This window comes from Typopeltis vanoorti, chromosome 9 (genome assembly GCF_054136105.1).
Source record: "Typopeltis vanoorti isolate ZY-2024b chromosome 9, IOZ_Tvanoo_1.0, whole genome shotgun sequence".
NCBI lineage: Eukaryota > Metazoa > Arthropoda > Arachnida > Uropygi > Thelyphonidae > Typopeltis > Typopeltis vanoorti.
The window spans coordinates 126,204,663-126,232,106 of record NC_143557.1 but is presented as its reverse complement, the minus strand read 5'-3'; the positions used below and the strand labels follow the sequence as shown (position 1 = coordinate 126,232,106).

General features: G+C 36.0%; 2 protein-coding genes across 2 annotated transcripts in view; one reads left to right on the top strand and one right to left on the bottom strand.

The window, feature by feature from the left end:
* Nucleotides 1-2,824, bottom strand: part of Pabp2 (poly(A) binding protein nuclear 1) — a 50,127-nt gene extending 47,303 nt beyond the window's left edge. Inside the window, exons 1-2 of the mRNA XM_090398255.1 lie at nt 2,790-2,824; nt 2,456-2,625 (exon numbers count right to left, since the gene is read on the bottom strand). Of these exons, the coding sequence (XP_090254381.1) occupies nt 2,456-2,602 (147 nt within the window). The 5' untranslated portion in view covers nt 2,603-2,625; nt 2,790-2,824. The remainder of the gene's footprint in view (nt 1-2,455; nt 2,626-2,789) is intronic.
* Nucleotides 2,825-2,920: 96 nt separating this feature from the next.
* LOC150103512 (uncharacterized) overlaps nt 2,921-27,444 on the top strand; it is a 109,145-nt gene continuing 84,621 nt past the window's right edge. The window contains exons 1-2 of the mRNA XM_090398253.1: nt 2,921-3,176; nt 17,613-17,689. Coding sequence (XP_090254379.1) covers nt 3,111-3,176; nt 17,613-17,689 — 143 coding nt within the window. The 5' untranslated portion in view covers nt 2,921-3,110. The remainder of the gene's footprint in view (nt 3,177-17,612; nt 17,690-27,444) is intronic.

The window sequence follows — 27,444 nt, the reverse complement described above, 5'->3', positions numbered from 1 at the left end:
TTAAACATTTCAGTCGTATCATCCCTTCACCTTCTATCAGTCAAACTCTGCAGATTACACGACTTTAGTCTGTAGAGTTTGACTGAATGCAGAACCAACAGAACAAACACAGTCCTGAAATCATTTTTGTCAACTGCCTCTGCACCCCTCTCCAAAGTATCATCATTCCTTCTAAACTCCAGTGACCAGATTCGGGCATAATAGTCCAGATATGACCTGATCAGGGCCAACATTAAACTGGAATTCCTATTTATTTGCCCACATTTGCTGCACATTCAGATCCCCCTGAGGAGCCACTACATCAGCACTACTCTCAGTAAACTTCCCCAGCTTCAAGTCAAACAATTGATTATCTCCTTGAATTTCAGTGACAATGTCATTGATATTAAGGTTGAAAAATATCTGATAAATACCTCTCAAACATTTCAGTTGTATCACCCCTTCACCTTCTATCAGCCAAACTCTGCAGATTACATGACTTCAGTCTATCCTTATAGCTAACATTCCACAGTCCTGAAATCATTTTTGTCAACTGCCTCTGCACCCTCTCCAAAGTATCTATCTTCATTCCTTCTAAACCCCAGTGACCAGATTTAGGCATAATAGTCCAGATATGACCTGACCAAGGCCAACATTATACTTAGCAATATTAAACTGGAATTCCTATTTATCTGCCCACATTTGCAGCACATTCAGATCCTCCTGAAGAGCCACTAAATCAGCACTACTCTCAGTAATCTTCCCCAGCTTCAAGTCAAACAATTGATTATCTCCTTGAATTTCAGTGACAATGTCATTGATATCAAGGTTGAAAAGTCGTGGTCCCAGCACAGAGCCCTGTGGAACTCCATTAGTAACTTTCCTTTTCCTCAATATTGCCCCTCCATACACAACCCTTTGGTATCTATCAGACAACCAATTGCACCAACTTCATATCCAAACCCATATGTTGCAGCTTAAATATCAGTTTATCATGTGGTAGTCTGCCAAATGACTTTGCAAAATTATTTTAAAAAAAAATACAGTATATGCATTTCCCTCATCAACCACTCTTGTTATAAACCATAAAAGTTCACAAGAATGCCCTTAACAAATGCATGCTGACCTTCACAGATATAATTTCCATCTGCCCAGTTTTGTATACGAGTTCTTACCAATTTTTCTAAAACCTTAACAACCACAGAAGTGATACAAACTGGTCTATAATGCAGCCTGGTTGGCCGAGTGGTTAGCGTATTCGCTCTCCAGTCATGGGCATGGATATTTGTGATCGTCTTGAAAATACTAGTGGTAAGCAGTAGATGGCATTGGTGTAGATGATGGTAGTTTCAGTTCACTGTAGTTGGTGGATTGAGAAGCAGAGACAGAGCTGTATAGTAGTTGCTCTCCCTCAATGAGTCTTTCTCCCTCAAGGACTCCTTGAAGACGTCACGTAATATTTTGTGCCTCCATTCTCCCACCACCCTCATGCAATGGCACTATCTCATCATCCTTCCACTCCCCCAGGGACTTTTCTAGTTGCAAGGTTTTCATAAAATAGCCGTCAAGGGAGCTGTTAGTTTTCTTTACTGCATTCCCTTAAGACTCATGAAATTTCATCCACTGCTAATATTCAGAGTACTTATTACTGCAAATACATCCACTTCACTTTCTAATTCGTTAACCCTCTCCATCCTCTTTGGCATAACTCACTTCCCCAGAATGAAACACTAATAAATAAACATCAAAAAACAATATCATTCACCTTGGTCAATAGATAATATTTTTCATTTAGCAAGACTATTCATCAACAATCATTCCTTCTTTTGCTAGCCAGATAATGAAAAAAAATTCCTTTAAATTTAAATTAAAATTTTAAATACGCACACATATATATAATTGATGGCCAAGCATTTCCATTTTGTGACCAACAAGTTGATAATTGTTTTCAAATGTGCGAGACCACCAATGCTTTGCTTACTAGAGATCTGAGTGGAAAGAAAAGTTTTCAAGTCAACAGAGCAAGTTTCTCAGTATACTATAGATCTGCAAATTTTTCATTAAAAAAAAAAAAAAAATGTCTGTAGTGACATTATTATTAGCTGTAAGAGTTTACTATACGTAGGTTTACTTTTCATAGAACAAATAAAACCCCCGTAAATATTTAAGCTGTATGGATATTTTTTAAGAAAAATTACCATTATTAATGTAAACTACAGAAACTTGAGAATTAACAAAAGGGAGTATGAAGGTAAACAAAGAAAATGGCATATTCAAATTAAATAAACGAATGCAAATTACAATTTAATCGTGTACAAGTTTGAAATTATCTACACAGTGAAAAACATTAATGCTCGAAATATGTTTTGCTAATATATGAAATACGACGAATCTAATCTAAGGACAATTATGCCACGCTGATGGTGGCATGATTCGTACAAATTAATAGCAATAATATTAATATCGCTACACTTACCGGATCTTCGATAGTTTGCTCATCACCACCTTCCTCTGCCGCGTCGTGACTTTCATCGTGGTTTTCACCATTTTCTTGCAATTCTACTCCTACAAGAGTTTCGCCTTCATCAGTTTCTGCTATGGGATCTACTAAAACATCCGCCATCTTTACTCCGACTCGAAAACACGCTACACGAAATGTTTCAAAGAATTTTTTTTTTAAAAAATTAAAGGCAAATGAACGAAACTGTACTCATAAATCAGGTATTTATGTTTCAACATAAACTTCGCTGCAGTTTCTCTACAACAAAGGTATAATTTTACAAATAAAAAAAAAAAAAAAAAAAACTTACCGGCACAATTCGCAACGTCACACCTCCACCCTGCAACCTGCAATGACTCTATTTCCTATCCCATAATTCCAGCATTTTCTTTTGTCTGTTACTTTCGGGAACACTCTGCAGAGGGCGAACCGAATAAAATTCAGAAGTGTGTTAGTGCTGTTATGATATAAAATATATTAGTGGTTTATGTTACGCTTCTTTTATATTCATTCTCGTAAATAACAATATATTAGGATCTCTGTAAATTAAATAAGCACTCATATTTTTCTTAATTTTAAAGTACAATCATTAAATCGGTATATTAGTTTTGTTGTTTAGTGTATCCAAACGATGTCTGTTGCGTTCGTTCCACACCAGAAAGGAAGACCACCGCCAAACCCTGCTCAGATCCAAAAAGTAAGTAATGTGATCGAAGCTATCATATTTCAAATAGTGATGATGATGTTATTTACAAGAATTTTGTGCTGTAAAGCCTGATATTCTATTATATACTGAATTGTGTCCTGGAAGAAGTCAGCTGCATAATTATGCAACTTAGTATCATCACTTAGCAGGGACATACTGCATCCATGAAATGAATTATTTTCCTTAGAACTCTGTGGAGTCAAGAGACTGAACATGATCTGTCAAACACAACTCGGTCATCAAACTCTCAGACAGTATGCCTGTCATTTCCCAAGCAAAAAATCTGCACTTGATTTCCTTGCAGCCATTCCTTCCCCCCCTTTATATAACCTCCCTCTCTATGTTCACTGGGCATCTACAGATGCCGTATGGTCACTCCAGTGCTCGGTGATGCCGCACCAGACCTCGCCATGTAGTCCTGTTGTTTGCTTTTCTGGCGGCCTCAACTCTCTGAATGTTGGAAGTTTTTTTTTTTTTTTTTCACAGACCTCCCTTTTACAAAGCTATGCTGTCCACTATAGAATATCATATTCCTATCTGTCCATTTCTGAATTTTACTTTAACCACGACTCCAGAGATACTAATCTGTAATTTGTTAATGGAACTTTCTTACCCCCTTTCCACCTGCTTTGGAACCTTGCCAGAGCTGAGACTTAAACAACTTTGTCAGATGCACTGCCAGTTCACTTGCACATTCTCATAGCATACAAGCTGACATACGACCCAGGCCCACTGCTGTATTCACATTGATATTTTTCACTATACTGGTTTGGAGGAGAGATCCTCAGAGTAGGATGAAGGAAACTGAAACTTTTGTCTCGTCGATGAAGCCAGCCAATGACGGAGACCATACACAGAGACAAATTCTGGAAATGGAGGGTTAAGAAGGCCATAATTACTGATTATTTTATAGATGGTTTTTGTATTATAACCATTGGAATTAAAGATAGCTCTGAGAATAGACAGCTCCTTGTTCAGAAGATAATTGGTTGAACATATTTTATGAGCTCTGCTGACTAGAGATTTGACTACTCCATGTTTTTGACATGGGTGATGTGAGTTAGAATCAATGTATTTGCCAGTATAAGTCAGTTTTCTATATACTGAGAACTGTACACTGCCATTTGGTTGATGCAGATAAAAAAAAAACAAAAGAAAACAGTTATCTTCTACTTCTAGGGTAAATTATTCAGGATGCTTAAGTTGTCAGAACAAATTATACAAGCAGATATAGAAGGAATAGCTGTGGGGTTTCCATTTCGCATACTCTAGTGAATTACTTTATGGAATATTTTGAACATATTCTCAGGGATTTTTCATCTAAACTATCGATTTGGTACAGATATGTTGATGATATTTTTGCTGTATGGAACTCCTCTTTGTCCGATCTTCATGATTTCTTGGGAAAATTAATTCAGTAAATTCAAGAATCAAATTTGGCATACAAGTAGAATATAACAGTCTTCCTTTTCTATATGTTTGTATTCATCTATTGTAGATGTCATATTCATCCACGTCAGTTTGCCCTGGTTTGTGTATTTGATATAAGATTTACATTCTTCTCGAGAGATAGTGACTGTGATCTACCAGATTAACAAAAATGAGATGAGCTACAAGAGCAAGGAATCTGGTAGATACTCAGAAAGTAAGTGGAGGAAATTTTCTTGACAGGATGAAAGGACACAACAATGTTGAGAGGCTTCAGAACTTTTACAGTATATTTTGATATTCCTTTAATATACTCTTGCTTCTTTCTTTAGACAAGGAAGCTGGGAGCCTAAAAACTGTTGAAAGCTTTGATAATAAAGGACTCACTGAAACCATTTTTTAAAAGAAGCTGATTTGATGCATTTCGAATCTTGAAGTAATAAGTCCTCTGTAGAACACAAAGCTTGAGCACAATGTGATAGGATCTTCATTGTCGCAGTTTTTTTTACTTGGGTGATGTGGTTGCATTGATATAATGGTCTGTATTGTTTTACTTCAAAAACAGAGAATTGTAGACTACCATCTGTTTAACAAGGAATCAATAATTTCAGTGCAATGGTATTGGTTGCTGAATGGGAAGAATATTGACAGTGCATGGGAAGCACTTAAAAAATTCTTAAATGATGCAATATCAGAAATATATCCTGAGAGTTCGAAGAATAAATAGGGTAGGAGTAAAATGGTTGTGTAATCTTATCAAGCAAGAGATTCATAAGAAAAGGATTATGTGGAAGGAATACTGTGTCTATAAGGATGATGTCCATTATGAAAATTATAAGCAGCAGGTCAAAAGAATCAGAACTGTTGTATGGAAGGCTAAATCTGAATATGAAAAGAAACCAACTATGCTAGCTAAAGACTAAAGATAACCAAAAAATTCTATCAACATGCTGCAAGTAAAAGAAAGAATGAATATGAAAGAATAACTCTACCGAATGAAGCTGGTATGAAGAGTGACAGATGCAGAAGAGGTTGTTCAACTAATGAGTGCTCATTTTGCTAAAAGCTGTCATCCTGGTGTATGCAACATTGAGTTCAGTCTGCTACCTCTTTACTGGATGAAGAAATTCAGGTGTGAGGAGAAGGTGTTAGAACTGTTGCACAAACTGAATAAGAATTCAGCCATAGGGACTGATGGGATATCAACATGGGTGCTAAAAGAGTGTTCAGCTGAACTGGCTATTCCTTTAACCAGGCTGTATAATTTGAGTCTCAGAACAGGAAAGACTGCAGGAGTGGAAAGAATGTATGGTAATCCCATTGCACAATGATGGAGCCTTATGTATCCAACTATCGACTAATCAATATCTCAGGAGTGGTGATGAAGATTTTGGAAAAGTTGTTCAGGGGTCGTATTCGGAAATGGGTTGACAGCGAATCTCTACTTTGTAATGAAAAGCATGGGTTTACTAAGGGAAGGTAATGTTTTAGCAACTTGCTCACATTCTATAATATTGTTACTATTGAGCTAGACAAGGGGAAATGAATACACCATGATACTTTTCGATTTTGCTAAGGCTTTTGACAGATTATAGCATGGAAGACCATTGCATGAATTGGAGAGTATGGGTTTGGATTATAAAATATTAGCATGGATAAGAGGATGGCTGACTGGCAGATATCAAAAGAGGTATACAGGGGGATGTGATTGCAAAATTTAAGGTAACCAGTGGTGTACCACAAGGATCAGTCCTTGGTTCACTGTTATTCAATTTGTTTTTTTCATTAATGACATTGGAAAGGATTTGATAAGCAACATACAGCTATTTGCTGATGATGCAAAGATGAGTAAGGTAATCTGGAGTGCTGCTGATATGCAGTACTTACATGATTTGAATAGGCTGGAATTGTGAATTGTGAACATGTGAAAATGGCTGTCAGTTCACAGTTAATAAATGTAAGATCATGTACTTTGGTGTGATTAGATATCCAGTGTTGTATTATATTGGTGAGATTATGCTAGAGCTAAACTGATCAGGCTAGAGATCTTGGAGTGTTAGTATATAGGAAGTTAAAAGGTTTTTTTTCACTTGGTTATGCTATGAATTAAAAATGATAAGAAATTATATTCTTTGTTTCATCCTTTATCCAAGTATAAGCAAACAAAGTTTGCACATGAAGTCACTTCACAACTGGGTTACTTGTATATAAGAAGCTATATGACTTCACATCAATTGCTTTGGTATCCCATATTCTTACAGACATGTATAATGCTATCCATTATGGAAAGTGCCACTACTCAGGCCGGTTTTGACCTTTATCGAGGTCTCGTCAGTGTGAGTCAGATCTAGAAGTTACCAAGGTTTAAGGAAAGCAGTCCACATACTCGCAATTTCTCCTCATAATCTAAATTCCATAATTCTGATAAAATATTTCTAACTCTTCTTTATCCCCTTGAAGCCCAGTCTTATCACAGTCTTGTAAAGAGGCAAAAATTCAAGGTTTGGTTCAACATTCCTCTGAGCTCTGAATTGTATTTGCAGTTTTTTGCTATGTGACCTTTGAAGTTCAAATTCCTATCCACCATTATGCCAAGATCATTAGCTTCATCAGTTTCTTGTAGCATAACACTACTAACATAATATGCATGGGAAATCTCATCGTTCAAAAGTGCATAACTTTACACTTACTAATAAATTAATAGCCATTTTCATTTGCCCAAATTTCTAACTTATCAAATTATTCTGTAAGTATTGGATATCAGTAGCATCCCTGATTGCTTTGCCTATCTTGCAACATCATCACTAAACAGTTGAACATCTCCTGTTAGATCCTTCCCAATGTCATTGATTTATAGATAAAAACAATAGTTGAAGGACTGAATCTGGGGACCACTGATCTCTTTAAATTAAGCAGTCACTCCCACCATATACCACTTTGCATATTTAGCTGCCCTCTGATTGCTTGAACTATTTCTCTCTTTCATCCATAGTAGAACCTTCTATGAATCCATAAAATTCATTGTCTAATTTCTCACATATGAGAAGCCAGTTTTTCATTATTAACATTCATCACTTCATTTTCCTGCTTCCAGGATAGCTTGCCAATGCCTATAGCAAATAAATGCCATGTGTGTGGGGCTAAATTGACTGCCATTCAAGAAGTTAGCTTACTGTTCAGCAGTGAATACTATAGTTGTTATTACCTGTCTTGATCTCTGTTGCCCATTCTATTGTCTTAAAAACTAGTTAATTTATTATTAAGTAACTAGTTTTACAATGTAATATTGTTCATGTGAACATGTCTTAAATTTCAGTAAATATGGAAAATAACCACAAACGTTTTTTTTTTTTTTGCGGTGGGGGGGGGGGTTACTTATGAAAACACCTAAATCAATGGACAAGATGAGATTCTCATTTTGGGAAATTAGATTTATATTTTTTTGTAGGTATTTCATCTGTACGCCTATTAATTACATACAAATCCATGAAACAATTAAATATTGTTCTCACATTTATGAGCAGTCTCTGACCATTTTACTCCACTCTTTCACACAGTTTGTGGTTTCTGCAAATATTTCTGGTAACTGCTAATCAGAATTAGCATAAATAGTGATTTCACAATTGCCCAACCTTTTAATTAACCAAACATTGAATTAGGTTAGTGTGTCAACCAACTTTTGGTACAGAATAAAGCAATTGCATCTTTAGTTATCCAGCTGGTAAATTGCTCTCCTCACAGGTCAGATAATTGAGGGATTACTGTGAGACGCTTCTTTTCTCAGTCTATTAAAACTTGCTGCAACCCTTTACTGTTCAACCTCTAAATTAATGAAAAAAATTTTTCTTCTTTGGAATGGGTTCTCCCTTTTAGGTATTTCCTGAAGAGCATCATGTACAAGTCTTCAATGCTAAAGTTTCTTCTTTCAGCTCCACTTTTTGTACTATAGGTTGAAACTTCTTCTGTATGGAATCATCATGAGGGGAACTGTTCTAGTAGATCTCCGGTAAATTGGATCCTGTCCTGTCAGGTGTCTTCTCCCTCCAGGAGATTGACTACCATGTGTCTCCACCATGTCCTATTCTGTGCCTCACTGCTGCATTCCTCATATGAGAGATAGGTCCAGTCTTCTATATTTTTCATCCACTCCAGTCTTTGTCTTCCTCTCTTTCCCTCAACAGTTCCTTCGAGAAGTGTCCTTTGTAGGCAGTGATGTCTCAGAATATGTCCAAAATATCTGACTTTTCTCTTTTTAATTTCTTTCATCAGGTTCCTGTTGATGTCTGCCATCTCTAGTACCTCTTCATTTGTCTTTTTTTCTTTCCATGATATTCTCATAATTCTTTGCAGCATCCACATTTCAAAGGCCTCCAGTTTTTTCACACTCAGATTGGAGAGTGTCCATGTCTCTACTCCATATAATAATGTAGACCATATGTAGCATTTGGAGATTCTTAGTCTTGTTTTCAGATTTAATTCTCTAGATGTTAGTAGATTTTTCATACTGTTGAAAGTTGACCTTGCGATTTCAATCCTTTTTTTAATTTCATCTTCTGTCCTGCCATTCTCTGTGATCAAGTGTCCGAGGTATATGTATTTTTGCACCTGCTCTAATTTATTTCCTTTTATATCGATGCATATTTTTGGTATTTTCTTTTCTCTTGAAATTATCATGATTTTTGTCTTTTTAAAGTTGAAACTGAAGCCATACTGTTCGCTATACTTGAAGGTTTCATCTATAAGAGTTTTGAGGTCACATTTGTTTTCAGCTAGAAGAACCGTGTCATCTGCATATCTTAGGTTATTAATATTTCAGCCCCCTACAGTGATTCCTTTGAGGTTACTAATTTTATTAAATATTTCTTCTGTGTATAGGTTAAAGAGAATCAGAGAAAAGACACAGCCTTGTCTCACACCTTTCTGAACTGGGAATTCTTCTGAGGTTTCTATTTATTCTCAAAGATGTAGTCTGTTCCCAGTAAAGATTGGTTAATAGCCTAATGTCTTTCCCATCCATGCCTATTTTTGAAAGGATTTCAATTAATTGTTCATGTTGGACATTGTCGAATGCCTTTTTGTAATTTATGAAGCAGAGGTACGCATCTTTTTGTTTTTCTAGATATCTTTCTATGATGGTTCTGACATTGAAAAAATCTTCCCTTGTATCTACATTTTCCTTGAAGCCACTTTGTGTATCATTTATTTCTATGTTTATTTTTCTTTTATTTCTTTCAAGAATAACTATAGGAAGACTTTTGATACTTGACTGATGAGATGAGGCTGATTGTCCTGAACTCTTCACATCTTGTAGCTTTTGTTTTTTTTGGAATTGGAACTAAAATTGAGTGATTAATATCTTTGGGTAGAAATCCAGTCTCGTATATTTTATTGCATAATTTTGTTAGAAATTTCAGTCCTCCTTCATCGAGCCCTCAACCATTCTGCCAAGATGTTATCTATTCCTGCAGCTTTATGTGGTTTTAGTTTTCTGACGGCATTTTCAACTTCACAGAGTAAAATGGATGGTCCTCCTAAACCAGTCTGTTCAGGAATATCATTTCTTTGTTGTTCATATTATTTCCTTGTGTATTCAATCTATCTTTCCATGATTTCTTTTTTATCCATTAGAATATGGTCTCTTGAGTCTCTAATGACACTTGCATGGTTTGCTGTATTTGTCCTGCATGTCATTTCTCTGATCTTTTCATGCATTTCTCTGATCTTTTCATGCATTTCTCTGCTTCTGTGTTTTCTATATCTATACATTTATATTTAATCCATTCCTCTTTGGCTTTCCTGCATTCTTTTATTTCTTTATTCATGCTTTTATATTCAGGTTTGTTCTTTAACTTTTTTCTTTGTTCCATCAACGTCAGTATTTTTTCATTCATCCAAGGTTTATTTCTTTTCCTTTTTAATTGTGGGAGTGTATTTTTGGCTGCTTCATTGATGCTATTCTTGAATAGCATCAATTAAGAGACTTTGTGCATTCTTTTATAAAGCAGCCTTTAACTTCTTGGTTGTTAAGTGAGTCTGAATTATAAGTTTCTCTTATGAATGGTTGGCTTGGTATCTTAAGTTTTATTTTTATTTTTGCAATCACTGGATTGTGGTCCGATCCTATGTCTGCTCCAGGATATGTTTTTGTTATTGCATTTTGGAATCTTTTGCTTATTATTATATAGTCAATTTGGTTTCTATAGATGTCCCCAGGGTTTGTCCAGGTATATAGTCTTCTGGGAGGATGTTTAAACAGTGTGTTGGCAATTATTAGATCATTGGTTTCACAGAATTGAATTAACTTTCGCCTCTTTCATTTCTGATTCCAAGCCCTTGGTTTCCCATGCAAAATGAGATTTTTTCTAAGCCCACTTTTGCATTTAGGTCGCCCATCAGTATGATAACATCATCTGACTTAACACTGGAGATTGCAGTTTGGATGTTTTCATAAAATTGTTCCAACTCTTCATCTGGATGATCTTGGGTTGGTGCATATGCTTGGATAATATACAAGTTGAATGGTTGTGTAATTATTTTGGCTGTTATGATTCTGTCATTTATGGGCCAATATCCCCATAGAGATTTTGCAATTCTATTACTTAGGACAAGCGCTACTTCATTAAGGTGTAAGTCACTGCCAGAGTAGATTATAGTGTGATTTTTTCTTCTTATTATGCCTGTATCTGTCCACCTCACTTCACTGATACCTGCAATATCGGCCTTCATCACTTCTAATTCCTGGAGTAGGTTATCTAATTTTCCTGCCTCGTAGAGTGTTCTGATGTTCCATGTTACTATTTTCAAGAGATTACTCCTGATTTTCAGACAAGGGATATCTGAGAATATCCTCTCTGGAGGGTTTGGGGATATTATCTTCATACACTACCTTAGTAGTTCTTGTCTTACAATTCCCAGTTTCAAACTCTTCTTCCCTGTAGCTATAAGAGCTGATGGTTGCAGGGGTCTCAACTACATCTCTAACTTCATATTGTGACATGGTGTGTTTCATGGTTGAAATGGATAAATACGTGGTGAGGCTCCGATCTCTTCCACGACAGCTGGCCACAAGTCCCTTAGATGTCAGGAGTGTGCCCTCGATGTGCCGCACATCTTGCTATCATGCCTTTGATGCCATTGATCAGTCAGTGTTGATTCTTCTGCCATCTTGGCCATTCCAGACTCCGTACACATAAGGGGTGACATTCCCTATTTATAGCATTCTATATTGCTGATACCCTCACTTAGTTTAGTCCACCAGCCAAGACGGTTTACCAGGGTGTGGCCACTGGTGTGCACTACCAACTTCTTGGAGCCATAAGTGAGAGTTGAGTGTATGTGAGGACCAGAGCCCAACATCCTAACCCTGAGATCAGTGGCTGACATCGATACTAAGATGCTACCTCTCCATACACTCCTAAATTGGATACTCAAAGCCAAAACAACTGCTTGCTTTCATTAACTTTGACAGTTACAAAGCATTGCTTTGTAATTGTCAGTTCTTTTCTCCTGAATGTTGTATTATCTTCAGAATCTACTGGCAGCATGGAGAGCTTTTATTGCTTTTATTGCTAGCTTTTATTGCTACCAAAAAAAAACCCTCTTGACTGCTTTCTGAGTAAAAGAGATAATCATCATCATACATATCAAGGATTTAGGCCTAGTAGTTGTTCTAAAGTCTGTTCCGGCCTTAGAAGTCATCGTTGAATCGTTTAAGAGGACGTCTTGGTTTTCTTTTTCCTAATGGCTTGTACTTTAAGGCTTGTTTTGGTAATCTTTCTGTTTTCATTCTTTGAACGTGTTCCATCCATCTATGTTTATATTTTTTAATTTTTTCAATTACTGGTTCTTGGTTTAATTCTTTCATAATATCTTCGTTTCTTTTGTGATCAAATAGGGTATACTTTGCAGTTTTTATCATAAACTTCATTTCTGCTGTTGTTAATCTTTGTTTGTCTTTTTGTTTTATTGTCCAGATTTCGCTTCCATACATTAAGACCGGTAGGGTTAATGTATTGTATACTTTTAGCCTGGTTTGTTTTTGTACTAGGTTTGGTTTAAATATAGAGTTAATTACTCCTGTTATTTTTAAATATTTTGCAATTTTTATGTTTATATCTTTTTCATTTTCATAAGTGATCATACATCCTAGGTAGTTAAATGAATTCACCTGTTCTAAGATCTTGTTATCTAATACTATTTTAGTAAAAGAGATTATCCATCTAAATCTATATGTGATCTCTTAGCCTGCCTCACCCACTGCTGGATACAGGCCATGGAAAGGTTCAGAGAAACATGCTGTTCTTGACATTTCCACAGTGCATTTGATTGTGTTTGGCATCAATGCTTAATCATTAAATTGCTATACTTTGCTATAAGTTGTATTTTTGGGGAGAAGACTGTTTCGGAAGGACAGAGGTAGATGAAACGAAAGAGGATGAAGATAACTTGGTTTGGTAAAATGGGTGTTGACCAGCAGCTGTTCTCTTGGTCTTATGGTTTGGGGATTAAGTGACCTGTTCAGCAGAGTGCTGTCCATGAAAGTTTCTGTATGGGACTGGAGTTGATCTGTGAGAAAATGATCATCATTTAATTACCCTCTTCTGAATAGTGTCAAGCAGTCTTAGAGGGGATTTGGAAAATATATACACAGATTTATGTAGTGCTAGCAGTTGTACAGGTAAGAAGAGTCCTAGTGCCTTGAGCAGTAAAGTACACAGTTTTTTGGCAGCTGTAGAGGCAATGGCTAAGTGTGTTTGTGCCAGGAAAGGCTGTCAAGAAATTATATATGGGAGTGTGTTTGGAAACATTGTAGTATACAGAGTTGTCCTAAATGCAGTGTATTATAGCAAGATCAGAGTTTAGGACACCACCTCAATCCCCCCCTATTTTTAGCCGTGCTCGGCACCGGCATAGCTGACAATTCAGACCTATGGTTGGAGGGATTGTCTTAAGTATTCCTGACTGTATCCATTTGTGTTCACGGGGCCGGTTTGCCTGCTTGTGGGATGAAAAACTCCAGATAAACTGGGGGGGAAACCCTGCTGTCCATGCCCAAGACGGACTAACTTGGCTATGGCTGAGGAAGATCCTTAAGCTCCTCACGGCATCTACGGAATCGAATCTAGGACACTTTTCCCTGGGTATATGGTTGCAAAGCACAAAGCCACTGGGCTAACCGCATGGACAGAAGAGGAAATAACGATACATTGTAAGTGACCAAAATTGAAGCTGCTGATCCAGTTGCAATGGATGCACATCTTATTATAAGATGGTAGTTTACTCTGTTCCAGACCTGATCAAATACAGATGATAGCAAAAGCAAGTGATTTCACGTGCAGGCTGTGTAGAAGATAGATGTGAGTTTTTAGACATGTGGGGTATGTTTGATGGTAGAAAAGACTTGTATAGGCCTGCACTTGAATTCTTTTGGCATCAGAAGCCTGGAGAAATTACTTCTTGGTATGAGGCCTAATGCAGAGAGTCAGTGAAACTAGATCAGCAAGGGAGGAATTGGAAAAATGTCTGTGAAAGTTCAGTTATTGAATTGTTGCGAGACAACGTTCTCAAGCAGCATGTGAAAGAAGGATTTGCTCATAGTGTCGGAAGGGGTCTCTGTCAAGAATATGGCTATTTTACCACCAATTGGTGATAGTGATCATGTTGTACTTTCTTGGGAAGTATCTATTTGTATATAAAAGCTTCTCTGGTATGCAAACATGATAAAGATATGAATGCCTTCGAACATGGTTATGTACGTGGCGAAGGAGTGGAAAAATTTGCTTTAGGTTTGGACCTTTTAAGTGTGTCTGGGGAGGGAAAAGAGAAAATTCTAGAACAAGACCAAATAAATTGAATATCTAATTATAAGAATAGGCTAGGTGGTAATTTATTATGTCTATACACAAATGCCAGGAGCATTAGAAACAAATGGGTTGAGTTCGTTGCTTTATTAAATACGATGTGGCCTAAGATTGTTGGCACTAATGAAACCTGGCTATCAGAATGAGATATGGTAAGTGGGATTGAGTGTAATTTTTAGGAATGACAGAAGAAATAGGAGAGGAGGAGGAGTGCTACTAATGATATTAGATGACTTAAGTCCAGTTGAGATAGAAATACAAGAAAACAATGATGGTAACAATGTCCCATGTAGCAGTGAGTTTGAGTCTATCTGGTGTGAAGTGGGGGTTAACAGAATGAAATATATGGTGGAGTGTTTCTACAGACCTGGCAGCACAGTTGCAGAGGACAAAGAAATGCATCGCCAATTTAGCCTTATGGGTACCAAGTGAATGATCATTATGGGCGATTTTAATTTTCCAAACATTGATTGGGTAGAAGAGAATTCTCATGATAAGAAAGAAGAGGAATTTATTGAATTGTTGCAAGACAACTTTCTCAAGCAGCATGTGAAAGAAGGATTTGCTCATGGTGTCAGAAGGGGTCTCTGTCAAGAATATGGCTATTTTACCACCAATTGGTGATAGTGATCATGTTGTACTTTCTTGGGAAGTATCTGCTTGTATATTAAAGCTTCGATTAAAATGGGTTACATGCTGAACTACAAAGCTGGAAATTATGATCAACTTGGGAGAATACTATCTTTGGGCCCATGGTATCAGTTACTGAATGGGAAAAATGTCAACAATGCATGGGAATTTTTGAAAAAGTGCTTGAATGAGGCATTATCCCAATGTATCCCTAGTGTATAAAGAATAAATAGGCTGGGAATGGAATGGATGTGCAACCTTATTAAGCAAGAGAATCTACAAGAAGATGATGATGTGAAAAGAATATTGTGAGAATAAGAGTGAGAGGAGTTAGGAAATATATAAAGCTCAGGCCAGAAAAGTAATGAGTATTGTGAGCAGTGGTGAACTATAAGGGGCTCACGTGAGCCAATTGTTAAATTTTTCTCAAATTTGCGAGCCCCTTGTTTACTTTTTTATTTTTTCAAAAAAAAAAATTTTTTTTTTAAACATATTAAGTGACAAGCTCATACAGTAACCTAACAAGAATTAGTCTATTCGGTAGTGTATAGATTATTTGGAATGATTGTTTCAACTCCTCTATAACGAATGCGCCCAAGCATGCACTATCTTTACCCTTCCTTCTGGTAGCCAATCGTATGATAAAACCAGTAGCCAATCAAATGTTTAATAAAAGATTTCATTCTTATTATATTTTGATAGTTAAAAAATGTTTTTCTTATAAGATAAATTAACACAGTTGATTGTGTGCAAATATTTCATGTTTAGATTATGAAATATTTGTTTAAAAATGATAGCTTTAGAGATTGATTGTCCTCACATACTTTTTGATTGGAATTTGTACACAAGCTGTATTAATAAAAGTTTTTGTGTGAAATACGGCTTTTTTATTTTTTTTTTCCTCGACAATGCGAGCTCTTTGTTAAAATTTCCATAGCTCACCACGGAGTATGAAAACAAATTGGCCATTCAAACTAAAGGTACTCCAAAAGAATTTTATTGTTATACTGCAAGAAAAAGAAAGAGTGAATGTGGAAGAATAAGTTTATTGAATGCAGATGGTACTCGAGTGTCAGAAGCTAAGGAGATTGATCAGTTAATGAGTGATCACTTTGCTAAGATATATCAACCTGATGTATGTGGCATGGTGCACAGTGCTACTGCTACGTTGGATGAAGAGTTAAGAGGTTCATGAAAATCAGGTTGAAGAGCTGTTGCGTAACCTGGATAAGAATTTGTCAATAGTAACAGATGGAATATCAGCCCGTTTGCTAAAGGAATGTTCAGCCGAATTGGCTAGGCCTTTAACATACTTGTATAACTTTAGTCTCAAGTCAGGAATGGAAGGAATCAGTGGTGGCACATGGCTTGAAATCGTGGGGATGCTGCAACTTTCGAAATATACATACACACTGTAAGTACAGTGTATGCGTATTTGGATAAAATATCAAAATTATGGTAAGAATTTAAAAAAAAATTAAACATGAAAAAATATTGTTTATTATTGATAAAATTATACAGTTTGGTATAATTCAAAATTACTTAAAAATAAAATCCATTCCTTTAATTGTAATTAAAGGAATGGATTTTAGAAGAAGAAGAATACTACTAACCAGATTTTGGAGGTTCCTGTTTTATTATACTTTATGTTATTATTTTTTATATGCCAGGAATGTCTTGTATTTCCAGTAAAGAGAGTATAGTTACAGGTGTCTCTGTAATTTCGTTTTGTTATTAGAGTATGTATTTAGTATGATCCAATTTTGATCCAGTTCTCTCTATATCCTTCTACCTTAATTTATATCTTTCTCCTTAATATATCACCTGGTTTGGCTCCTAGGGATATTTCCTCTTCAGAAACTGGAAATTTATTAACTGCACCAGCCAGCTTCCTATAACAAGAATATAATTCAAGCTCAGGGAAATATTCCTAGGTTTTAGGCATATACGTTAATCTAGAATTCGCACACAAGTATATAGATCTCGGTATGTTGCAGTCGTGTCTTAAGATCTAATCTCAATTATATAATTATCTAAACTCCTTCCTGCTGCAGCCTTCGGCGTTATGACAGACACTTGCGGCTTAGACGTAACCATTGATCCTATTAGTCATTTCTTACCTGGCGACTTATGATTTTTAGATAGCTTAATAATACATAAATTAAGTCATTATTCCTTTAAATGAAATGCTAATCTGACATAATTCTTGATTTTAGCTTTCTGTTTGACAATAAATAATTCCAATACATTACACATACTGATATACACTTTCATATACAACAACTTAGGTGTTTCTCACCTTCCACTGGTAAGCAGGTATTATGCAGATTTCTTTGTTATTTTGTAAGGCTTACATGTTAGATCCTGAATGAATAACTTGTCAAGAAGTTCTTCATTCAATATCTAACATAGGTATTACCAAGGTTTATTGATGTACTGTATTCTAAATTTATTTATTAATTATTTTAATTGCATGTTTATTTCAAGCATTTTTTATTTTACTGTACAGATGCTTGATGAAAATAGCCAACTAATCCAAGCAATTGTTGATTATCAGAACAAAGGCAAATCTTCTGAATGCCTTCAGTAAGTATATTTTATGTTCTCATACTTTGTACTACATGTTATAGTATTTATGTTTTGTAAAATAAATGGTAACATATAGAAATATGCACACCCTTTTATGATGATTTTGTATGTAATCACCTCTCCTTATAGCAAAGTAGTAAATACTTCTATCTATCCTATTCTCTCAGCCATACGGCTGGTGGGGGTAGCTATATGCTACCATACTAGGGAGATGATTATGAGCAAGGTGGTTTCCTGTTGCCTTCCTTGCCATAGTATATTTATGACTGTAGCTGTGTGTGTTCGTGGGGCTGGTTTGCCTACTTGCGGGATGAAAAATCCCAGATAAACTGGTAGAAAAAACCCTACTGTCCACGCCCAAGACTGGCTAACTTGGCTATGGCTGAGGAAGATCCTTAAGTTCCTCACATTGTTCAACAGGAATCGAACCTAGGACACTCCTTCCCCAGGCATATGGTTGTGAAGTGCACAGCCACTAGGCTAACTGCGCAGACAAGCAAATGCTTATAGTGAACTAATTCAGTATAACCAGATGACTGTGGACAAAGTCTTAGCAGAAATTAGGCGTTACTGCTATTCTAAAAGAAATTCATTATAGTAAACTGTTCATTGAGTTCTTATAAGTATGCTATAGTAAGAGTTTTTTGTGCTGCATGTTTAGGATAAATATATGCATGCTTCCCCCCCCCCCCTTCAATCGTACTAGCAAAAGGTTAGAAGTGAAACAAGGATGTTAGGATCTTGAAACCATCCATGCTCCAAATGGAACATGGATAGTATTAGGTGATGATTCATTATTTCAACACTAGGGCAAGACCCCACTGCCTCATTACTGACAAGGATGAACTAGCTAAAGAACTCCAGTATTTAAAAAAAATTCTACAAAATAGCTATAATGAATGCATTATCTCTAGATTGCTTAACCAACATGGGATTCAAGATATTTCTAATGATGAGGAAAACAAAGGCTTCATTACTCTTCCATATATTAGCTTTATTTCCATGAAACTTGCAAATATTAAATTATTAAACAAAAATCTCAGGATGAGAGAAAGATGTAGAAAGTTTTTTACCTTGGGTATACTATATGTTAAAGTATCCAAGAAATTTCATAAACTTGGTTTTAATCTTATTTTCCCAAGTAAGCAAACAAGCAAGTATTTCAGGAGCAAACTTAGCTTACTTCTGAAAATTGGATTAAAAAGAAGTTTATAAAATTTCTTGGTTACTTTAACATATAGCATACTCAATCTACATCTTTCTCTCATCCTGAGATTTTGCAGTAAATATAAATTCTGCATTACTTCAACCTTGGTATCACCACCTCAGGGTCTGGCTACCACTGAAGAAACCTCAATAAAAGTCAAAACCGGTCTGGGTAGTGCCCCTTCCCTTAATGCATAGAATAATACATGTCTGCAAGATGTGCATTGCATTATGGGAGATACTAAGGCAAGTGATCAGAGCTTATTCCACCTTTACCACGAGTTGCCTCAGACCTGAAAATACTTTAGCTGCAAACTTAACTTACTTGCTTGTTTGCTTACTTGAGAAAATATGATTAAAATTTCTTTGTTACTTTAACTTATGGTATATCCAAGGTAAAAAACTTTCTATATATATATACATAACCAGTGACTTGCTATCCAACTTTGGCATACACAGGATCATGCCCACGTGAATGTGCCCAATAATACTATGCCATTCTGAATGCTTTCAGATGTCAGCAGTGTGTTTGCAAGTTAATTTATAGCTGTTATTCTCTTGCAATGTATATTTTTATATTTCTCTTTTTCATGTTATGCACCCGATGAAATCTTTTAAAAAGACAAAATTAATTGTGTCTTCAAATAATAAATAGTTTTTCTGTTTTGGTATCTCTCAGCTTCTAGTCATTAAATTTCTTTAATTATATATAATATAAGGTTATATTATCATTTTTGGTGTATATCTTCAAGGGATCTACAGGTATTATGATAACATATTTATAATCGAATTACTAGTATTCTATCAAGAATTTTCTTCCAAATTAATCTTATTGTAGCAACTCTTACTTAATCTTCTGAAACATTCCTGACTGCATCAGTTGGCCTATATCTTGGTCTTTCTCTGTGCCGTTTTCTTATCTATTTTTGCTTCAACCATTTGTTTTGCTAATCTCTCATCTCTCATTCTGTTCAGGTGGCTATATCACCTTTTGTTGATTCTATTTACAAAAGGTGATATAGCCATTTGAACAGAATGGGAGATGAGAGATAAGCAAAACAAATGGTTGAAGCAAAAATAGATAAGAAAAAGGCACAGAGAAAGACCAATTTATAGGCCAACTGATGCAGTCAGGAATGTTTCAGAAGATTAAGTAAGAGTTACTACAATAAAAAGAAACATATCTGAATAATAGTCATGTCAAGTTCTTTTCAGATATGTTTCTTTTTATGATTCTGCCATTAATGCCATCTACTCAGTTCTCTACTTTTTAGAATTTTTCATACCTTTGATTCACAGTTCTTTTCTAACCAGTTCTCATTTCCATATGATAAAAGTTAGCTTGATCATTGTCATGTATATGCTTGGTGTTTTGGCTGATTTCTCTCTTGTTTCATACATATCAATTCAATTAATCTTCAGTCATATTATTGGCATCTACATATACTGAAGGGGGTATACAGGATATTATGGTAGTAGTACTACATGAAAAGTTTGCATTATTATTAAACTGATTAGCACATGTAGAAAAATAGAATTTATTGAAACTCGCACGCACACACGCACACATATGGAGATAGAGATAATGCCAAGTTGACACTGTCATTCCCTCCCCTCCCCTAAAAATATAATTTATTAAAACTCGCATGCATACACACAATGGAGATAGGGATAATAGCAAGTTGATACTGTCATCCCCCCTCCCCGCACAGGGTGAAACTTACCCAAACCGAACACAGAGAGGAAATAGGCTGGCATCAGAGCTTTCCAACAGTGTATCACTATCGACAAACATAGATATTTGTGGCAATCTTAGCGACTTTGATCGTGGACGTATTATCAGCACAATACAGATGGGTCATGTGTTTGGAAGACTTTGGTAAGAACATAGAAAATAAGTATCAAGAAGGTGGCAAGATATTCTAGAGGTTGTTGTTTCCTCCACTTCCTAAAAAATGGAGGAAAGAGTGCTGTAAAAGGAATTAGAGATGATAAAGGTGACATGAAAACTGGAGAAAAAGATATAGTTGATGTATGGAATAATTACTTCGAAAAATTGCTAAATTAAACAATTAATGACAGTACAGTGGTAAAAAACACTTAACAAGCATGCAATCAGGAATAAAGTAGAAAAAGCCATCAAAAGCCTGAAATGGGGAAAGGCAGCTGGAGTAGATGATATTCGACCAGAAATGTTCAAGTATGGAGGTATAAAAATTTACAGTGGCTGCACTGCATAGTTCAGAAGGCTTGGGCAGAGGGACGAATTCCAGATGATTGGAGTAGAGCTCTCATAGTACGCTTATATAAAAAGGGAAATAAAACTGAATGTCCTGTACACCCCTTGAGGGTACATAGCAGGAATTTGATGATGATGATGATGATAAAACTGAATGCGAGAATTAGAGGTATTTCCCTACCGAGAGGTATTTGTACCGAGGTGACATGAGGGTGTGGTATCAACAACTTGAGGCCATGGCCCTGATGTGCCAGGTTGGCTCTGTTCAAGGAGGTGGTGGCTCTATGATCATTTGGGGAGCTTTCTCATGTGACATATTAGGTCCCTCAGTGTGCCTGAAGAGGTTCTTAAATGCTGCTAGCTACCAGAATGTGCTGGCTGATCACCTACACACTTTTGTGGCCTTTGCACATCCTGCAGCCGATAGTCTGTTTCAGAAGAATAATGTGCCACCCACTGAGCTGCAAAAATCCAGCTCAAGGAACAATCATCCAATTTTGGGACCATCCAGTGGCCCCAAACTCAGAGGAGTGTTCTTCTAAATTCAGTCAAATCTCTCTGGGATGCCATAGAGCAAAACATCAGGAACATCCAGCAACCCTCTGGGCATCTGGCAGAGGACCAGCCTGCTATTGGGTAGTTTGTGTGTGTGTGTGTGTGTGTGTGTGTGTGTGTGTGTGTGTGTGTGTGTGTGTGTGTGTGTGTGTGTGTGTGTGTTTTCAGTGCTATCATGAGAGAGAGAGAGAGAATTAACTCTACAAATCATGAATCACAAGTTGTTGCATAGTGTGCGTGCTTAATAGCTCGTGTTTCAGTCATGCTGAATTAGAGTTTCAAAATACATAGCTTCTGTAACTAAAAATTAACTTTGAGATTGGCATGCAGTCAAAGTGGTTGATATTCAGACATTGCCATAAGATTTTATAAGTTTTATGGAAGTTTCAAATTTAAATCTGGTGGAATGAAGAATCTTGGTTTGTTTTTGAAGAATTCTGTGTCTAGTGCTAATGGTATGGCAAGCAAGGCCACACTTCTCAGATTCTAAAAATTTAATGTAGTCTTGATGTTCATGAAATCTGTTCTTAGTAGAACACTCAGTATGTGTATCCAGGAACATCAGGACTACATTAAATTTCTGCATCTATTTAAACTATTACCTTCCAGGACACCAATATTGTCGTATCTTATATTTTAGTCTTCTAAGGCACTTCTTACTATCAGTCCACTTATATCTTGGTCTTCCTCTGGGGCTTATTCTTGCCATCTTGACAAAAAATAAAAAAATAAAAAAAAATTGTTTTGCTAACCTTTCCTCTCCCATTATGTTTTAAGTAGTGCCATCTGAAGTTAGCTTTGCTCATGCACTTCTGAATGCCAACAATATCGAGTTCCTTTTTAATATGCTTCTGCAAATGATGCCATCTCTTCACTCCCCTAATCTTTCTTAGAACTCTCATAGGATGTTAAAAGATCTAACCCGTCTCTCAGATCCATAAAATACTTGATCAAAGACTAGATACTGCATATATGAGAGTTCTAAGAAAGATTAGGGAAGTGAAGAGAGAGAGCATCATTCGCAGAAGCATATTAAAAAGGAACTTGATATTGTAAATTCAGTAAATAATAAATTCAAAAAAGAGTGTTCTTAGAATCTCCAGCAGCACTCAGAAATCAGTCGGATTTAAATAAATACATTTTACATCCTAGGCCACCTACATATGCCCATAGAGGGCACACTACCCAGATAGGACTTTAGAGTGACCCATGTGTTCACTTAGTATTGCGTTGTATTTGAGTGTGTGTTACAAGAGTTATTTGTAATCCATAGAGATGTCTTAGTGACTGAGATGAAATATTGAAACCTTTCCTAGTTTTGTAAATATTCCATTAAACCTCCAACATGATGTCCTCACAGCACTTAAGCCTCAACACACATATACAGTTTCTAAGGGATAATTCCTGAAACAGCATGTTATGGAGGGGATCAGAGGTTTGAGAGTGTTAAATTTGGTAATAGCAGCAGATGATGTATCCATAACTAAGATAGATGCTCTGCATCCAGTCAGGAAAAGTGACCATGCAGTCTTGTTCTGAGAGGTTGCTGACATGTGGAATTCCCTGTTGAGAAAGGGTTTATGTTGAACTATAAAACTGGTAATTATGACCAACTTAGGAGGCAGCTTGGAGCAGCATCGTGGCTTCTTCTTCTTCTCTTCCATCTAAGACGGGTTGAGCAGGATCTTCCAGTCTTCTCTATTCCTTGCTGTTCAAAAAAGTTCCTTATATGTTCTACATCCTGAGATGTTCTTTATTAATTTCAGCCAGGTAATTCTTGGTCTTCAGAGTCTTTTTACAGTTGGAAAAGTATTGATTAGCACGTTAGGAAGTCTGTCTGCATCCATGCGTACAGTATGGCCAAACCATCTCATTTGTTGTTTTCTAATTTTTTCTATTATTGTCTTTTTATACAATAATTCTTGTCTGACTGTGATGTTTGTTTTCTTTTCTATCCAACTTGTTCTATTTATTTTTCTTAAGCATTTCATTTCAAATGCCAGCAGTTTTTTCTCCTCTCTTTTCTTAACTGTCCATGCTTCTGCTCCATAGATGACTGTTGGTATAATTATTGCTTCATATAATTTGATTTTGGCTAGTGTGGATATCTTGTTTGTTTTCCAGATTTTCTGTAATTTTCCCATGGTGGTCCATCCTATTGCTATTCTGTGTTTGATTGTTTTGAATTCATTTATTGTTTCTGTTAGTTTTGATCCAAGATATATAAAGTTGTCTACTTGTTCTATTTGTTCTCCGTTTAGGGTGGCTGAGATGGTAGTTCCGTTCCTCGCTGTTTTCATCACTTTTGTCTTTTGTATATTTATTGCCATGTCATATGTTTTACAGGTTTTGTTTAGCTTGTTTATCAACTTTTGTAGTTCATTTGGGGTTCTTGCAATAAGGACGAGATCATCTGCATATTTCATATTATTTATGTTTAAACCATTGACATTGATTCCAGGCTCATTGTCTATTGCCTTCTTTACAACTTCTTCTAGATATATGTTAATAGGCATGGGGATAATGGACATCCTTGCATTACTCCTTTTCGGATCTCTATGGGTTCTGTTGTGAGTGTGTCCTTTTTAATCATTGCATTTGTCTTAGAGTAATATTTTATCAGAAACTGTATTATATATTTATCTATTGCTTTTTCTAGTAGAATTTTAAGAAGGATTTCTCTGTTGATGCTATCGAAAGCTTGTTTAAAGTCCACAAAACAACAATGTAGTTCTTTATGGTCTTCTGAACTCTGTTAGTTGGTGCAATGTGACAATTTGGTCTATTGTTGAATAGTTTCCTTGGAAACCAGCTTGTTCTATGCCTTATGTCTATCATTTCTTCATAGGTGTTTTTTAATCTATTTTGTATAATTCTTACGAATATTTTATAGGTGTGGGAGAGTAAATTGATTGGTCTGTAATTTCTGCAATCTCTTTTGTCTCCTTTCTTGTATATTGAGATGATCTTTCCAGTTCTCCAGTCATCTGGGATCTCTCCTGTTTTTAGTATTTTATTGAATAGGGTTGTTAAATATTCTATTGATATGCTGCCTCCATATGACCACAGTTCAGTAGGGATAGTATCAATGCCTGGTGCTTTATTGTTTTTCATCTGTTTTATTGCGTATCTAACTTCTTGTAAAATTTTTGGGTGGTCATTATTTTCTTCTATTGTTGGCATTGTAGTTTTGTTTCCTTGGTGGAAGACAGTCTTAAAATGGCTTGACCGGATTTTTCTTATATCTTCAATATTCCCGGTTTCAGTCATCTTGTTTATCATTGTTACTGCTTTTGCTGAGAATTCCTTTGTAATTTCTCTTACAGTATCATGGAAGACTTTTAGGTTGTTTTGCTGGTATACTTAGCTTTTTCTTCTAACCATTTTCTTTGGCTTTTTTGCATAGGTTATCAACTTTATTTTTTAGTGCTCTGTATTTTTCTCTATTCTCTTCATTGTTTTGTTGGTTTACAAGTATCTTGGCGTCTCTTTTCTCTTCTATTGTAGCTACGATTTCTTGGGTTATCCACTGTTTGTTTATTTTGGGTTTGGTACCTAGAGTGTCTTTTGCAATTGATAACACTGTTTCTTTTCCTTCTTCCCAGTATTTTCCACTGTTCTGGAAGATGGGGGGTTTTAATTTCAAGCACATCTGTTCTAAAAATCGACTTCTGCTTGAGCTATCTTTTAGTTTTGATAGTTGATGTTTTCTTCTTTTCTGATATTGTTTTTCCTGTTGAATTTTATCTTCACTTTGGCAGTTAATATTTTGTGGTCAGTGTCGAAATCAAAATTTCTTAATGTTCATATATTATTTACTGATCTTTTCCATTTGTTTATGATGATATAGTCTATGCAGTTCTTTATATTACCATCTGGGGATGTCCATATATATTTATTATTAGGGCGTTGATAGAACAATATGTTTGCAGTCATTAGATCGTTTGCTTTACAGAAGTGGAGTAATTGTTCTCCTCTGTCGTTAAGCTCTCTGTATCCAAATTTCCCCATCACATCTTTTTTGTCTGCTGTGAACTGTTCTATTTTAGCATTAAAATCTCCCATCACTATCATGAGTTCTCTATTTTTGGGATTATCTATTTCCTGTTGTAGTTCTTCATAGAAATTTTATATTTCTTCCTCTGAATGGTTACTGTCTGGTGCATATATTTGGATTATTTTAATTGTTTGATCTTTTTCTTTTGTTTGAAGTTTGGCTGTGATTATTCTAGGAGACACTGGTTTTATTTCAATTACTGAGTGTGTAAGTTTCTTTTCAATTAATAATACAACTCCTCTGTGTATGTTATCCTTTCTTCCTGAGAAGTATAGTCCTCCTTCTGGTAAATCCATGAATCCATCTCTGCACCAATGTGTCTCTGATAAACCTAAAATACTCCATTTCAGTCTTTAAATTTTCCTGGACTAATTGCAATTTTCCAGGTTGGTATAATGATCTTATGTTGAGGGTGGCTACATATTTCACGTCCTTGGCTGACCACATTGCTGATTTCTCACCTACTCTATGTGGTCTTTGAGTAGGCACGTCGACTGTCTCGTACGCAGTAGCACTATCTCGGTTTGTAGACTTTCTCCTGCTCATGAAAGTTACTGGCATAATAATGTAGCCGGCTTGCCATGCCTCTGCTACATCCTTTGGTCCACGGCTCTTTATTCTTTATTCAGAGCAACCCATTTAAGTTTCCCCCATCAGCCACATGGGGGACGTGCCTGATAGGAGTGTGGTCTCCCCCATCGTGGCTTAAGAAGCTACAAAGGAAGAATGTCAGTAGTGCATGAAAAGCGGAATCAGACGGCATACCTACAGTCAGAATGATAAACCAAATGGGAGTTAAGTGGATGAGTATAGCTAATAAAGCAGGAACTGCAAAAAGAGAAAATATCATGGAGGAAATATGAAGAGAAAGGTGATCAGCATACTCATGAGTAGTACAAAGTGCCTAAAGAAGGGTGAGTAGTATGGTAAGAAGGGCCAAATTAGAAAGTCTATGTAGAATTTTTTTTTTTTTTTTTGCTATATAGAGAGTAAGAAGAAGAATGATTATGAAAGTATCACTTTAATCAATGGTGAATAGGAAGGTTACAGAAACAGAAGAAATAGTTCAGTTGTGGAGCAATCAATCTGCAAGGTTGGATATTTTGCAGTTGCCAATGTGATAATTGAAGTACTCCTTAATTTGTATATTAATGACATAAGTTATTGCTCGATATGATGTCCCATGTACACCATATGATTGTAGCATTTTTAGCTATAAGCTTTCCTCTTGGCATCTTGTCATTTGCCTTTTCCAGATCTACAAAATGAATACAGATCCTTGTTATATTCCCAGTATTTCTCAGCTATTTGTCTTAAAGTGAAAATCTGACCTGGTAGCCTCTGTTTGGCCTGAACTGACCTTTCTTCTCCAATTTTCTCTTCCACGATTTTTCTGCCTTTTTTCAGATATGCATGCATAAATCTTGCAAGGAACAAAGGAAATTGTTCTGTAGTACTCATGTTTAGTTTTATTTATCTTTTTTATAGGTGGGTACTATAAGAGCTCTTATTAATGATTATTAGAAACATGTAAGCACAAGAATTAATAATTTATTACTGCAAATATTTTGCTTGGAACTATCAGGTCATGATCGGTACACAGTAGTAGCTGTCCTATCACTTTACTATCTGTTACCAGGCTAGTAGACATTTTTATATTACCCCCCCCCCACACACACACACACAACACACACA